The sequence below is a fragment of the Chiloscyllium punctatum genome, chromosome 49 (assembly GCF_047496795.1).
Source record: "Chiloscyllium punctatum isolate Juve2018m chromosome 49, sChiPun1.3, whole genome shotgun sequence".
Lineage (NCBI taxonomy): Eukaryota > Metazoa > Chordata > Chondrichthyes > Orectolobiformes > Hemiscylliidae > Chiloscyllium > Chiloscyllium punctatum.
In genome coordinates, this window is record NC_092787.1 from 43,965,119 (window position 1) to 43,981,163 (window position 16,045).

The 16,045-nt window shown below is 42.5% G+C and overlaps 1 protein-coding gene across 3 annotated transcripts in view; it reads left to right on the forward strand.

The window, feature by feature from the left end:
• Nucleotides 1-16,045, forward strand: part of wdr31 (WD repeat domain 31) — a 42,712-nt gene that overhangs the window by 12,704 nt on the left and 13,963 nt on the right. For all 3 annotated transcript variants that reach the window (XM_072566351.1, XM_072566353.1, XM_072566352.1), the window contains exons 3-7: nucleotides 5,621-5,750; nucleotides 6,197-6,271; nucleotides 10,137-10,281; nucleotides 11,541-11,641; nucleotides 15,063-15,130. In XM_072566351.1, coding sequence (XP_072422452.1) covers nucleotides 5,621-5,750; nucleotides 6,197-6,271; nucleotides 10,137-10,281; nucleotides 11,541-11,641; nucleotides 15,063-15,130 — 519 coding nt within the window. The remainder of the gene's footprint in view (nucleotides 1-5,620; nucleotides 5,751-6,196; nucleotides 6,272-10,136; nucleotides 10,282-11,540; nucleotides 11,642-15,062; nucleotides 15,131-16,045) is intronic.

Below are 16,045 nucleotides of genomic sequence, written 5' to 3' on the forward strand. Positions count from 1 at the left end.
TGAGGAGCAAATATGTAGGGAAATCTCAGCTAGCTGTAAGAATAATAGGGTTGTAATAGCATGGGATTTTAACTTTCCAAATATCGAATGGGGAGGAATTTAAGTGTGTTCAATCAATGCGTTAATAGCCCTTTTAGAGAAGGCGCAAAACCAGATGTACTCTTGGAAAATAAGGCAGGGCAAGTGGGTGAGGTGTTAGTGGTGAGGGCTTTGGGACCAGTGACCATAATTCTAATACTTTTAAAATAGTTATGGAAAAGGATAGACCTGGTCCACAAAGTAACGTTGTAAATTGGAACAAGGCCAGTTATGATGCTTTAGGCAGGAACTTTCTAAAGTTGACTGTGGGAGGCTGCTTGCAGGTAAAGGGACACCCGGCGAGTGGTAGACTTTCAAAAGCGAGATAACAGATTCAGGGAGAGCATGTTTCTGTTAGAGTGAAGGGAAAGGCTGGCAGGAATAGGGAACACTGGATGACAAGAAATATTGAAACTGATCAAGAAACTGAGGAATTTGTCACGTGTACAGCTGGGATCAAGTGAATCCCTTGAGGGGTATGGGGGTTAGAGGTATACTGAAGAGGGAAATCAGAAGTGCAAAAAGGGACATGAAATAGCTTAGCAGATAAGGTTGAGGAGAATCCAAAGAGATTCTACAAGCTTATTAAGGCAAGAGAGTAACTAGGGAGAGAATAAAGCCCATTAAAGATCACCAAGGCCATCTATATGAGGAATCACAGCAGGTGAATGAGATCCTAAATGCATATCTCATGTCAGTATTCAGGGAAGCTGAGGAACTCTGGGAAATAAATAGCAATGTTGTGAAAAAAAGTCCATATTAGAGAAGTGGAGGTGCTGGAGGTCTTAAAACACATAAAGATAGATAAATCCCTGAACCTAGTCAAGTGTATCCCAGGACATCATTGGAAACTAAGGAGGAGATTGTGGGCCCCTAGCAGAGATATTTGCATCATTGTTAGCCACAGGTGATGTGCTGGAGACTGGCAAGTGGCGAATGTTGCCATTATTTAAGAGAGGCTACAAGGAAAAGCCAGAGAACTAGACACCAGTGAGCCTGAGGTCAGTGGTGGGTACGTTGATGGAGGGATTTCTGAAAGATAGGATTTAGATGCATTTGGAAAGGCAAGGACTGTTTAGGGGTAGTCAACATGGCTTCATGTGGGGGAAATTGTGTCTCTGCAAACTTGATTAAGTTTTTTGAAGAGGCAACCAAGAAAACAGATGAAGGTAGAGCAGTAGATGTTGTCTACATGGACTTTAGCAAGGACTTTAACAAGGTTCTCCGTGTTAGACTGGTTAGTAAGATTAGATAACATGGGATCCAGGGAGAGCCAGCCAACCGGATACAAAATTGGCTTGATGGTAGGCGACACAGTGTGGTGGTCGAAATTGTTGTTCAGATTGGAGGTTTTAACCAGCAGTGTCCTGCAAAGATTGGTGCTTGGTCCATTGTTGTTTGTCATTTATATAAATGATTTGGATGAGAATAAAGGAGACATAGTTAGTAAGTTTGTGGATGACACCAAAATTGGTGGTATAATGGACAATGATGAAGGTTATCTAAGAGTACAAAAAGATCTGATCAGCTGAGCCAGTGAGCCAAGGAATGGCAGATGAAGTTTAATACAGATAAATGCGAGATATTGCATATTGGTAAGACAAACCAGGGCAGGACTTACACAGTTAATGGAAGGCCCTGGGGACTATTGTCGAACAGAAAAATGTAGTGGTGCAGGTACATATTTCCTTGAAAGTGGCATCCCAGGTAGACCGGATGGTGACGAAGGTACTTGGCATGCTTGCCTAAGTCGGTCAGAGCACTGAGTACAAATGTTGGGATGGCATGTTGTGGTGTACAAGACATTGGTAGAGCGACCTTTAGAATACTACTAGATTTGAAAGAGTTCAGAAAATATACACTAGGATGTTCCAGGATTGGAGGGTTTATGGGGAAAGGGTGAATAGTCTGGAACTTTTTTCCCTAAAAGCATGGGAGACTGAGATTTATAAAATCACAAGGCACTTGGATAAGCTGAATAGCCAAGGTCATTTTCCCAGGGTAAGGGAGTCCAAAACTAGATGGCACAGATCTAAGGTGAGAGATTAAAGATTTAAAAGGGACTCAAGGGGCAACTTTTTCATGCAGAGGATAGTGCGTGTGTGAAATGAGTTGCTTGAGGAAGTGGTGGATGCAGTACAATTACAACATTTAGATGGCATCTGAACAGGTATATGAATAGAAAGGGTTAGGATGGATATAGCTAAATGCTGGCAAATGGGACCAGATCAGTTTAGGAGGTCTGGTCAATGCACATGAGTTCGACCGAAGGGTCTGTTTCTGTACTGTATAGCCTTTAAGACTCTGTCTCTAGAGGATGTAGGTTTAAGGTGAGAGGGGAAAAGAGTTAAAAGGGACCTGAGGGGCACAGTGGTGTGTTTATGGAACAAGCTGCCACAGGAAGTGGTGGAGGTGGTAACAATTACGACATTAAGAAAATATTCGGACAGGTGCATGGATAGGAAAGGGTTAGAGGGATATGGGCCAAGCGCAGGCAAATGGGACTGGTTCAGTTTAGAAAACCTAGTCATAGAGTCATATGGCACGGAAACAGACCCTTCGGTCTAACTAGTCCACACTGTCCAAGTTTCACATACTAAACTAGTCCCACTTACCTGCCCCATATCCTTCTAAACCTTTCATGTACTTGACCAAGTGTCTTTTAAATTTATAATTGAATGCCTCCAGCACTTCCTCTGGCAGTTCATTCCACATATGTGCCAACCTCTGTGTGAAAAGGTTGCCCCTCATTTTCCTTTTAAGTCTTTCCCTTTAACCTTAAAAATTTTCCCCCCTAGTTTTGAACTCCCCCACCCAGGGAAAAGACCTTTGTAATTCACCTTATCTATGCCCCTCATGATTTTATATCGTCTATAAGGTCTCCCATCTGTTCCAGTCTCCCCTTGTAATTCAAACTGTCCAGTCTGGCAGCATCTTTTCTGAGCTGTCTCCAATTTAATAATATCCTTCCTATAGCAGGCGGATGAAAACTGTGCACTGTACTCCAGAAGTGGCTTCACCAGCACCTCGTACAATCTCAACATGACATCCCAACTCATACTCAATGGTGTGAGTGCTAAACGGAAGCATGTTGAACCTTCTTAACTATCCTGAGTACCTGTGATGCAACTTTCAAAGAACTATGTACCTGAAACCACAGGTCTCAGTGTTCTGCAACACTACTCAGCGCCCTACCATTAACTGTTAAAAGCCTGCCCTTGTTTGTTTTACCAAAATGCAATACCTCGCACTTATCCAAAGTAAACTCCATCTGCCACTCCTCAGCCCATTGTCATTACTGATCAAGGTCCTTCTGTAATCTTAGATCATCTTCTGTTCTGTTAGTGAAGGCCACTGGCCATGGAAATATTGCACAATAAGTTGTCATCTTTTATTTTTGTTTTCATTTTTAAAAATTAATTAATATATAGTATAACAATGTTAATTTTTTAATAATGTAGTAGAGTCTAACAGGAATGCCGGATACTAAATGCAAGTCAGAAATGGATGTTGGTTATTTGTCCGTTTTGTGAGAACCTGGTATATATAACTATGGAGCAAATACTCATGTGTCGAGGTTTGAGTTGGAATGAATTCTGACTAGAAAATATAAGCTTTGACTTTGTCTAATCAGTCTTTAATCTGAGGTGTCTAACAGCTACCCCTGACTCTACTTGTTCCAGCCTTTGGTCCTGCCTGCTCCAGCCTCTGGCCCTGCCTGCTTCAGTCTTGGTCATTCCTGCCACACTGCCTCTGGCTGCTCCTCCAATCACACACTGTTTCCTTCAACTGTTGCTGCTGATTGTTTCATTATGAGTCTATCAGCAGCAAGCATGAGAGAGACCCAACCTCTGATTGGAATAATAACCCCTCTCAGATTCTGTTTGTTCCAACTATGGGGCTGACTTTTCTCTAATGGGGGGTCACAATGATTGAATTTTCCTGGGTGATTTGGTCACTTTCTGACAAATCCATCACCCCTGCCCTATGTTTATAGTGTTGGCTGTAACAACTCATCCAAGGTCCTCAGATAGTACCTTCTAAACCCAAGAGCTCTACTACCCAGAAGGACATGTAGGTGATGGAGTTCCCATGCTTCTAAAGTTTCACTCCATGCCACGTACTGTTTTCATTTGGAGTTAAATCGCCATCGAGTCTGCACCGACCCTCAGCAGAGTATCTCACACAGATCCAGACTCAAACCTATCCCCATTACTCTGCATTAACCATGGCTAACCAGCTTATAGCCTGCACCTCTCTGGACAATGGGCAATTTATTATGAACGATCCACCTAACCTGCGCAGCTTTTGAACCGTAGGACGAAACTGGAGCACCCGACAGAAACCCGTGCAAACTCCACACGGACAGTCACCCAACACTGGGATTGAATCCAAGTCCTTGGTGTTGTAAGGTAACAGGGCTAACCACTGAGCCACCCTTTATTCAAAATCCTGGACTTTTTTTTACGGACAGCACTTTCGGCGTATCTACACCACAAGGACAGCAGTTATATCAAGAAGGCAATGCAGCTCCACATTGTCAAGGGAAATTAGGAACGTGCAACAAGTGCTGGTCTAGGCAGTGATGCCCACATCCCATGAACATATTAAAAAAAATACACTTGCTGCCCACATTCACGTCATTGGTATAGATTGAGTAGGCAGGCCCCAAGCACTGATTCTTGGGATACCATACTAGTCACAGCCTGTTAACCTGAGAATGATATAATTATTCTTACTCTCTGTTTTCTGTCCGCTAGCGATTTCTTAATCCATGAAGTTAGATTACCTGGCACTCCCTTGGCTGTAATTTGCTTACAAACGTCTGATGTGGGGCTGTATTGAAACTTCAAACGCAAGATTCTCTAGTTTTCCCTTTTTCTACTGAGCTAGATAAACATTTTTTCAAACACAATTTTCCTTTTGTAAATCCATGTTGACTGTCTAATCCAACCATAATTTTCTAACTTTCTAGTTTTCCCATCCTACAGTGCAGTACAGAAGAATCACCATACTGACAGTGGTGTTTTGTGGATGAGATGTTAAATCTATGTTCATTCTGCCTAATCAGTTTTCACAGTGTGTTAGCATTATATATCCCTCAATCCATGCTACTGAAACAAATTATTTGAACATGAATCCCATTGCTATGTATGGGATCTTACTTTCAATAAATTCACTGCTATGATTACTAACAAACCAGCAGTGACCGTATTTCATAAGCAATTACAATACTTCTAAAATATAATAGAACATCTTCAGATCCTGAACAGTGCACTAAAAGTGCAAATTATGTATTTCATTTGATACCCTTACAGCCAGCAGATTCTTATTCCATTCAGGGTGAAGCACAGAACACAGAGGTAAAATGGTAGTGTATTAATTAATTCACTACCTAGACCTCCACAGCTTGAGCTATTTGGGCTTGAAATACTTTGTAATCTGTCAAGGAGGTATAGAATATATTCCAGACAATGTTGCATACACTGGCTTTCTCAGATTAATCTATACACTGTGCTTGAACTATGTTGTACTTTTTAAGGATTGATGGCGATGCAGGTCACAGTTCTGTCACTCAAGTGGTTCAACAATACAGTCCTGCACATAATGATGCTGTGACATCATTAGCCTCTCTTACATCTGATACCTGTGTGTCTGGAGGAAAGGACAAGGTAAGATTTCCATCCTTAGAATGGTGGAATAGGAGGGCGTGTTTATCAACAGGAATTCATGTGAATGCATATTGGTTTTGTGACATTTTAATGGGATGCTTTACGATTCTATATATATATATATATATATACATGCAAGTGTGTGCACACACACATAAGTTAAACCATCATATCTAACTATATTCACAGTATAATGCCTTACTCTAGCTTCCTTTATCCAGAAGGTTGGTACAGGCTTTAAATTGCAGACAGCAGTACCATGTGCCTTAGTATTCAGTGTTCATTTAAATTCCATCTTGCTCATTTCTAAATGCAATCACTGTTATGATAACAAAGTGTTTATGTTTGCATATATGCATATATGTAAAAATGTTTGGGCTTTCATTGAATTCAGTAGTAATGTGTGCAGTCTGTTACTAAGGTGTACCCATTTTACTGCCCTATAGACAGTGGTCATATCTGACTGGAAATCTGGTTGTGTGCAGCAGAAATTCATGGGCCATGAACGTGATGTGACCAAGGTAAGAATGATTAATAAACCACCTGATAGAATAGTTACTATTCATGAAAGGCAGGAAGAAATGGAGGCATGCCATTGACTGTGGATGTGGAGCATGCTAATCCTTTATTCTCTGAGGACTAGTTTTTAATGTCTGATTAGGCGCAAAGGATGGAAGTTATCCCTGCATTAGATTGATTGCACAATGCTCTAATCTTATCTTTCAACTCTGAGGCCACTCTGCCAAAAATCATTGGCTGGTAACAGCATAGAGGAGCACTTTCAGCCTGCCAAACCTGTGTCAGAGTACCACTCAGCTAATCCTACTCCCACCATAGTTGCTGTGTTTAGGATCAAGGCACTGAGATCCAGGGATTTGAATAGGCACATGCTAAAACACTTCTCATAAAGATCATAAGTCACTTTAAAACTCTTTAGCATACATATCTCAGATTCTGTTTGATAGGATTTTGAAAATTTTGTTTTAAACTGAGGATCAGAGTGATCTTGGTGTGTATGCTTGAAATTGCAGGGCAGCTTGATGGAGTGATTAAGAAGATATCTGACTTACTTGCCTTTATTAACAAAAGCATATAGTTCAAGAATAGTGAGAGGTTATGCTGGAATTGTATAAAATGTTGGTTAGGTCACAGCTAGAATATTGTTTGCAGTTCTAGAATCCACATTATAGGAAGGATGTGGTAGCACTGGTGAGGGTGCAGACGAGATTTAACAGGGTATTGCCTGGGATGAAAAGTTTTAAATATGAACAGAGATTGGATAGACTGGGGTTGTTTTTCTCAGAGCAGAGGAAACTGAAGTGGGGAGCATGATTGAGATATATAAAATTATGACCAGGAAGCAGGAGGTTTAGAGGGAATGTGAAGAAAAATCTTTTCACCCAGAGAGTGGTAAGAATCTGAAACTCACTGTCTATAAGGGTATTAGACACAGAAGCTCTCATAATATTTAAGCTATATTTAGGCTTTGGGCCAAGTGGTGAAAAATTGGATTAGAATAGTCACTTCAACGTAGGGCTGGATGTCTCCCAACCCACCCAGAGGTTGTTTTTGACCAGTGCAGACTTTTGTGCTGCAGACCTCTCTGACTCTAATTATTCTAGATAAACCCACACCGGGTTTATCTGGAAGCGTGGTATTTCATGTCACAAGTAAAGGAACTGACCTTGAATACGTATGGATATATGACTTTCCCCACTGGTCCACTGAATTGTCTAATACTTACAAAGGGAAGGGGAATCTAATCAAAGTATTCAAAGGATGTAACTCTACACTCCCTACACAATAACTGGATTAGTGGTGCTGGAAGAGCACAGCAGTTCAGGCAGCATCCAACAAGCAGCGAAATCAACGTTTCGGGCAAAAGCCCTTCATCAGGAATAAAGGCAATGAGCCTGAAGCATGGAGAGATAAGCTAGAGGAGGGTGGGGGTAGGGAGAGAGTAGCATAGAGTACAATGGGTGAGTGGGGGAGGAGATGAAGGTGATAGGTCAAGGAGGAGAGGGTGGAGTGGATAGGTGGAAAAGAAGATAGGCAAGTCAGACAAGTCAAGGAGACAGTAACTGAGCTGGAAGTTTGAAACTAGGATGAGGTGGGGGAAGGGGAAATGAGGAAGCTGTTGAAGTCCACATTGATGCCCTGGGGTTGAAGTGTTCCGAGGCGGAAGATGAGGCGTTCTTCCTCCAGGCGTCTGGTGGTGAGGGAGCGGCGGTGAAGGAGGCCCAGGACCTCCATGTCCTCGGCAAAGTGGGAGGGGGAGTTGAAATGTTGGGCCACGGGGCGGTGTGGTTGATTGGTGCGGGTGTCTCGGAGATGTTCCCTAAAGCGCTCTGCTAGGAGGCGGCCAGTCTCCCCAATGTAGAGGAGACCACATCGGGAGCAACGGATACAATAAATGATATTGGTGGATGTGCAGGTGAAACTTTGATGGATGTGGAAGGCTCCTTTAGGGCCTTGGATAGAGGTGAGGGAGGAGGTATGGGCACAGGTTTTACAGTTCCTGCTGTGGCAGGGGAAAGTGCCAGAATGGGAGGGTGGGTCGTAGGGGGGTGTGGACCTGACCAGGTAGTCACGGAGGGAACGGTCTTTGTGGAAGGCGGAAAGGGGTGGGGAGGGAAATATATCCCTGGTGGTGGGGTCTTTTTGGAGGTGGCGGAAATGTCGGTGGATGATTTGGTTGATGCGAAGGTTTGTAGGGTGGAAGGTGAGCACCAGGGGCGTTCTGTCCTTGTTACGGTTGGAGGGGTGGGGTCTGAGGGCGGAGGTGCGGGATGTGGACGAGATGCGTTGGAGGGCATCTTTAACCACGTGGGAAGGGAAATTGCGGTCTCTAAAGAAGGAGGCCATATGGTGTGTCCTATGGTGGAACTGGTCCTCCTGGGAGCAGATACGGCGGAGGCGGAGAAATTGGGAATACGGGATGACCTTTTTGCAAGAGATAGGGTGGGAAGAGGTGTAATCCAGGTAGCTATGGGAGTCAGTGGGTTTGTAAAAAATGTCAGTGTCAAGTCGGTCGTCACTAATGGAGATGGAGAGGTCCAGGAAGGGGAGCGAGGTGTCAGAGATAGTCCAGGTAAATTTAAGGTCAGGGTGGAATGTGTTGGTGAAGTTGATGAATTGCTCAACCTCCTCGCTGGAGCACGAGGTGGCGCCAATGCAGTCATCAATGTAGCGGAGGAAGAGGTGGGGAGTGGTGCCGGTGTAATTACGGAAGATCAACTGTTCTACGTAGCCAACAAAAAGACAGGCATAGCTGGGGCCCATACGTGTGCCCATGGCTACGCCTTTGGTCTGGAGGAAGTGGGAGGATTCAAAGGAGAAATTGTTAAGGGTGAGGACCAGTTCGGCCAAACGAATGAGTGTGTCGGTGGAAGGGTACTGTTGGGGACGTCTGGAGAGGAAAAAACGGAGGGCTTGGAGGCCCTGGTCATGGCGAATGGAGGTGTAGAGGGATTGGATATCCATGGTGAAGATAAGGCGTTGGGGGCCAGGGAAACTCCCGACACAATGTCTCTTTCCCATCCTATCTGTTCAAACACATAACTGTGTTTGTTATCTGTCCAGTTTTCTCCCGGCCATTTTGAGCTCTTTCAGTCTTTGTAATGAGATTCAACGTTTCAGCCAAATGTGTGAGCTGACCTGGAGCTGGCTATTCCAATAACTGCACACATTCAGTTTCTGCTCTGAGAAGCGAGTTTTGACCTTGAACGATCGTGTAAAATTAGCAACATTAGATCATAAAAAGATCATAAAGAAACGGGAGCAGAATTAAACCATTTGGTCCTGAGAGCCTGCCTGGCCATTCATGGCTGATATTCTTTCTGAACTCCACTTTTTTGCTCAATTTCCAAGTTCCTCTAAGTGCTCAAAAATCAGCAGTATTTGTCTCAAATAATTAAACCTACTTGATAGAGAATGCGAAAGATCCAACATCGTCTGAATGAAGTAATTTTGCCTTGCCTCAGACTTTAATTGTACATCTTTTAACTAGGAGTTATGACCATGGGAGATAGAGATGAAAGCCAGGAGACACAGCCTGTAACAGCCATACAACTCCCTGGATTTTCTCTTCCATTTCCAGCACTGATTTACACTATTGCCCAAAATCAGAGAACTCCCAGAATGATCTTGCAGTGACTTGTCTGAATTAAGTACAAGAACAAGTACCCACTGCACTCTTATCGGCTGGGAATGATTCTCAATAGAGTCTGAAGTAGAGGCAAAAATTTGACAATGTTGGTGCATTGTTTAATTTTCAGCTGATGCCTTGATTGGGAGACATCCTGCCCTACATTGAAGTGACCTGCATGTGAACAAACTGGTGGCTGGTCCCCATAACCTGGAATTGTGCATGTTATATTATTTCAGGTAACCTGCCTCTTTCAGTCAAACAGGATCTTCAGTGGTTCACGTGATAAAACAGCCTTAATGTGGGATATGTACAGTAAAGCTGGACCACTACAGGAGTTTACAGGGCATGAACTGATGGTGTCCGGCCTAGCTGTGAGCCCAGGTATGAACACAGGAAGCTGTCTTTCTCTGTAATATTTTAGAATTTTTGTATGTTTCTCTTGCCACAAAAAAAATTTAGATTAGATTCTCTACAGTGTAGAAACAGGCCATTTGGCTCAACCAGTCCACACTGACCCTCTGAAGACTAACCCACCCAGACCCATTCCCCTACATTTACCCCTGACTAATGGGCAATTTAGCATGGCCAATGCACCAATAGAGTCAATAGGAAAAAATGTTTCCCCTTGATGGAGGGATCAATGAGCAGGGAGTGTAGACTTAAGTCGGGGCAGGAGAATGAGAGGGGATGTGAAGAAAAATATTTTCATCCAGAGGGTGGTGGGAATCAGGAACTGACTGCTTGTAATGGTGGGAGAGGCAGAACCCCTCACAACATTCAAGAGGTTTTTAGTTGTGTACTTGCAATGCCCAGGCATACAAGGCAATGGATCATGTGGTGGAAAATGGGATTAGAATAGTTAAGTGGTTGTTTTTGACTGGTGTGGATGCAATGGGCCAAACAGTCTTTTTCTGTGCTGTACACCTCTATATTTCCATTATTCTGCATATCTTTTGGACTGTGGGAGAAACCGGAGCACCCGGAGGAAACCCATGCAGACACTGGGAGAAAGTGCAAACTCCACACAGACAGTGGCCCGAGGTGAGAATCGAACCCGGGTCCCTAGTGCTGTGAGGCAGCAGTGCTAACCACTGAGCCAGGTCATAGTAAAATTATGAATTTATTGAAAAAGGAACATTTTCCTTTTTTTTAACGGAGAGAAGGGGGAAGAAAGGAAGAGAGTCAGAGGCAAGTTGAAAGATAATCTAACAGACTGGAAAAGACAAGTGGAGAACTATCTGAAGGATGATAATGAATTAGAGAGTTTAAAAGAAAAAAAGTTGTCAACAGGATAAGGAATTTATAAATCTTGCACGTAGACTGAAAGAGAAGAGAAAGGGAGACAGAGGAAGAGATTAACAATTAGCAGGATTAACAATTGGGCACCAAGCAGAGCCAGTGGGAAGAAAAGGATGCCAGGTTTTGTTTCCTTATTGTTTGTGAGCAAAGATACATTGTCCTGTATTTACCAATTTATAAGTATCTCTGGCAAAAATTGTATCTTTTCTTTCCTCTGTGTGTGTCAAACCATGGATGAGAAGATATTGTGCCTATACTGGACTTTGTTCCTGTAAAGATACAAACTTTGTTGACCTGAATGTTGAATTTCTGTTATAATGGGGTCTTATTACCCTTTTCAGATGGTTTGAAACTATGTACAGGATCGCGGGACAATTCCATCTGTATCTGGGACGTGGAGACAGGAGACTGTCTACAAAGCTGCCATATTTCCAGGAATCTGGTAGGACTAATTAGCAGCTGGCCACTGATCCTTCTGCTATGATTTGGATGATATTGTAATGCAGTACTGAGGAAGCACTGCTCTCAAAGGTGCAATATTTTAGATGAGATATTAAGCTGAGACTCTGTCTCTTTTTGCCTTCTTGGCTGGACTGTAATGGTAGTATGGCACTGTTTTGATAAAAAGCAAGTGAGTTCTTTCTCATCCTGTTGTGTGGTGAGCATTTGTCCCTCACAGAACCAGAAACCGATCATTATTTATCACATTTCTTATTTGTCAGATTGTGATAGCTTGCTGTGTGTAAATTGGTTCCTGCATTTCTTGTAGACCACTGGGAATATACTTCAAAAGTATACAATTTGCTTTAACGCATGTTGGAAAATCTGGGAATAATAGAAATATAGAGGTGTACAGCACAGAAAAAGACTGTTTGGCCCATTGCATCCACACCAGTCAAAAACAACCACTTAACTATTCTAATCCCATTTTCCACCACATGATCCATTGCCTTGTATGCCTGGGCATTGCAAGTACACAACTAAAAACCTCTTGAATGTTGTGAGGGGTTCTGCCTCTCCCACCATTACAGGCAGTCAGTTCCTGATTCCCACCACCCTCTGGATGAAAATATTTTTCTTCACATCCCCTCTCATTCTCCTGCCCCGACTTAAGTCTACACTCCCTGCTCATTGATCCCTCCATCAAGGGGAAACATTTTTTCCTATTGACTCTATCTATGCTCCTCATAAATTTATACACTTCGAACATATCCTCTCTCAATCTCTTCTGCTCTGAGGAGAATAACCCAGTCTGTCCAATCTCTCTTCATAACTGAAACTCACCAGCCTAGGCAACAGCCTGGTAAATCTCCTCTGCATCCTGTCTGGTGCTACCACTATCCAGTACTGATGGTGTCAGTTCTCTTGAATGTTGTAATGACACTCATACATGCACTACTGTAACGTGGATTCAGGTGGGTTCCAGAACTGCGCACACACTCTAGTTGTGCCTCACTGGCATTTTATACTGTTCCAGCATACCTCTCTGCTCTTAAACTCTATGCCTCAGTAATAAAGGCAGGTATCCCATATGCCCTCTTAGCCATTTAATCAGCCTGATCTGACACCACAAGAAATCAGTGTACATGCACATCAAAGTCCCTTTGATCCTTGTTGCTTCTCATGATCCTGCTGTTCATATATACCCTTGCCTTTGAGAAGATGGGAGTGAGCTGCCTTCCTGAAGCATGATGTAAGTCGACCAACCATGCTGCAAGGGAGGGAGCTCCAGGATTTTGACCCAGCTACATTGAAGGAATTGTGATACATTTCCAAGTCAGAATGCTGAGTGACTTGTAGGGTTACTTGCAGATGGTTGTGTTCCCATGAATCTGCTAAACTTGTCCTTCTAGATGTTGTGGCCATGGGTTCAGAAGATTTGGTCTAAGGAGCCTTGGTGAATTTCTACTGAGCATCTTGTAACATCCATCACACTACTGACTTGTGCCTTATAGATGATAGACAGGCTTTGGGCAGTCAGGAGGTAAATTACTTACTGCAAGGTTCCTAGTCTCTGACCTATTCTTACAGCCACAGGATTTATTCAGTTCAGTAAGTGATAAGTCTCAAAGTTTCTGGTAAGTGATAAATCTTAAACTGTTGGCAGTAGGGGATTAAAGCAATGGCAATCCCATTGAATGTCCAGAGGCAGTGGTTGCAGATGGTTATCACCTGACACTTTAGTGTTGTGAATGTTACTTGCCAAGTTTCAGCCCAAATCTGAATAACGTCCAGGTTCTGCTGCATTTGGACATGGACTGCTTCAATATCTATGTAGTCATAGTGATCATACCCACTTCTGACCTTGTGAGAGAGGGAAGGGTCATTGATGAAGAAACTGAAGAAGACTGGGCCTAGGTCACTATCCTGAGGAGCTCCTACAGAGGTGTCCTGAAGCTGAGATGGCTAAAATCCAGTAAAGACCACCAGCTTCCTTTGTGCCAGGTATGACTCCAACCATTGGAGAGTTTTCCTCCAATTTCCATTGACTTTTAGTTTTGCTATTGAAATCACGCTCGGTCTAATGCCGATTTGATGTCAAGGGCTATCACTTTCATCTCTCCCCTGGAATTCAGTTCTTTTCTCCATGTTTGGACCAAGCCTGTAATGAGGTCAGGAACAGAGTGATGCCCAGTTTAGGGTTCTGCCAGGGCCAGTTAGCAGGTTATTGCCAAGCATATGGTGCTTGGTAGCATTGTTGACAGCATTTTCTATCACTTTACTAATGATCAAGACTAGACCAATGGACTGAGTATTTGCCCTGTTTTCTGCGTACTGCACATAGCTAGACAATTTTCCACATAGTCAGGTAGCTGCACTGACACAGTTGCAAGTTCAGAACTACTGCCAAATAGTCAGGGCCTATGGTTTTTTGGACTATCCAGTTACTTGATATCACAGAGTGCATCAGTTTGGCTTTAGCCTGGCAACTATTTTGTTGATGACCTCTGCAGGAGGTTGAGATCCACTTGCCCTTCTGGCTGTAGATTGTTTGTTTGTAAATGTTTAACCTTGTATATTGCATTGATGGGTTGGGGTCTCCATCATTGAGGATGGGGATATTTATGGAACCATCTCCTCCAGTGTCCACACCCATTCATGGCTGGATTTGGAAGGACTGCAAAGCTTAGATCAATTAGTTGGTTGTAGAATATTATAAAATGTATATAATTCTTTAAATTATTTAAATGGGAAGATGAGAAAAAGAAAGTCAGAACCACAAAATGATTTATCTTTCCTTGTTCTGGCAAAAGTATCACTGTCTTTATTTCTCTCTTAAAACACAAGAGTGTTACTTTCTTGAACATACTCTTTATTTTGAAGATTCAACAAATACTCAAGATTTGTGTTTGTCTATTGTTGGTTATCTTGTGAAAGACAGTAAAGGAGTAAAGTATTTCAACATAAACCAGGCAAGGGGACCAGTTAAAATGGAACAGATGACCTACCATCTCAATGAATTTTAAATAATATGTACCCAAGTACACTTGCCCAAAAGCCAGCAAGCTGCTTGTTAAATATGTAAATGTGACCCTGATGACATCCTTTGCCCCAACTGCAACATAGAGTAAAACTCCATTCAATAGAATCTTTACAACCCAGGAAAGAATGTTGCTTGACTCTGTCAGTCTCAGCTGGATTTAAACTCAGGTCCCAAATACAAAAGTCTAATGTTCAAGTAGCTCTGGATTGTGAGATTTTTACTGGTGATTTGGTCATCTGACTTTTCTTTTTCATTGAAACTAAATTAGTGGCTTTGTATATAACTGTCCCACTCTTTCTTGATTGTTGGTATGTTGTTTAGTTACATGGCAACATTTCTTGATTGATGAATTAATTGATTGTAGTCAACTCTTTTCCAGGTGACACACATCTGCTGGATTCCTGCAGAATCACTTGTAATTCAGACCTCAGAGGACAAGATGATCAGGTGAGTTAACTGTAGTCCACATCAACTAGCTCACTCATTCAGTAAGGATCATTAAATGGATGTTTTGTGCATACAGTAAATTGACCTAGGAATTCAAGGTGCGTACTTGTGTATGCTTCTCCAACATAGCAAACTTCAAGGGAGATCAATAAGTGGTTAGACTTTCCAAAATATTAAATAACTTTAAAACATTGCAAAATAAATAGTTGCTTTAACTGATGCTATACCAATGACATTGAGTGAATTTCAGATGGTTAGGACTGTTCTCTTTTAAGTCAGGCACTTTTTATTTTGATTTATTCCTCCATTCTATCTTCTCAAGCCTGGCCAGCTATATTCTGTCTTTGATGAAAACCAGTTGTAAATTGTACAGGTCCCCTTTGTCATCAGTATTGTCTTAGAGTACTCATTATTATAACTTCTGCGTGGCAAGGTTTACAGTTCAATTAATAGAAGTCCTGGCCATTTGGTTAAAGAATGGACACTGAATAATAAGATCTGTGAAGCAGTTTTATAATTTTGTTAAAGGTCACTTTGTTACTTTATTTTGAAACTTGTCTTTGAAGTACTGAGTGCTGGTAACCTCATGAAGGATCTAGGTCAGTGGAGATTTTCAGGCTGATGCTACTAAGGAGTTGGAATAACCTTAGTAAGTATGGTCATTTATCTGTAGAACATAGAACAATACAGCACAGAACAGGCCCTTCGGCCCACGATGTTATGCCGAACATTTGTCCTAGCTTAAGCACCCATCCATGTACTTATCCAATTGCTGCTTAAAGGTCACCAATGATTCTGACTCTGCCACTCCCACAGGCAGTGCATTCCATGCCCCCACCACTCTCTGGGTAAAGAACCTACCCCTGACACCCCCCCATACCTTCCACCCTTCACCTTAAATTTATGTCCCCTTGT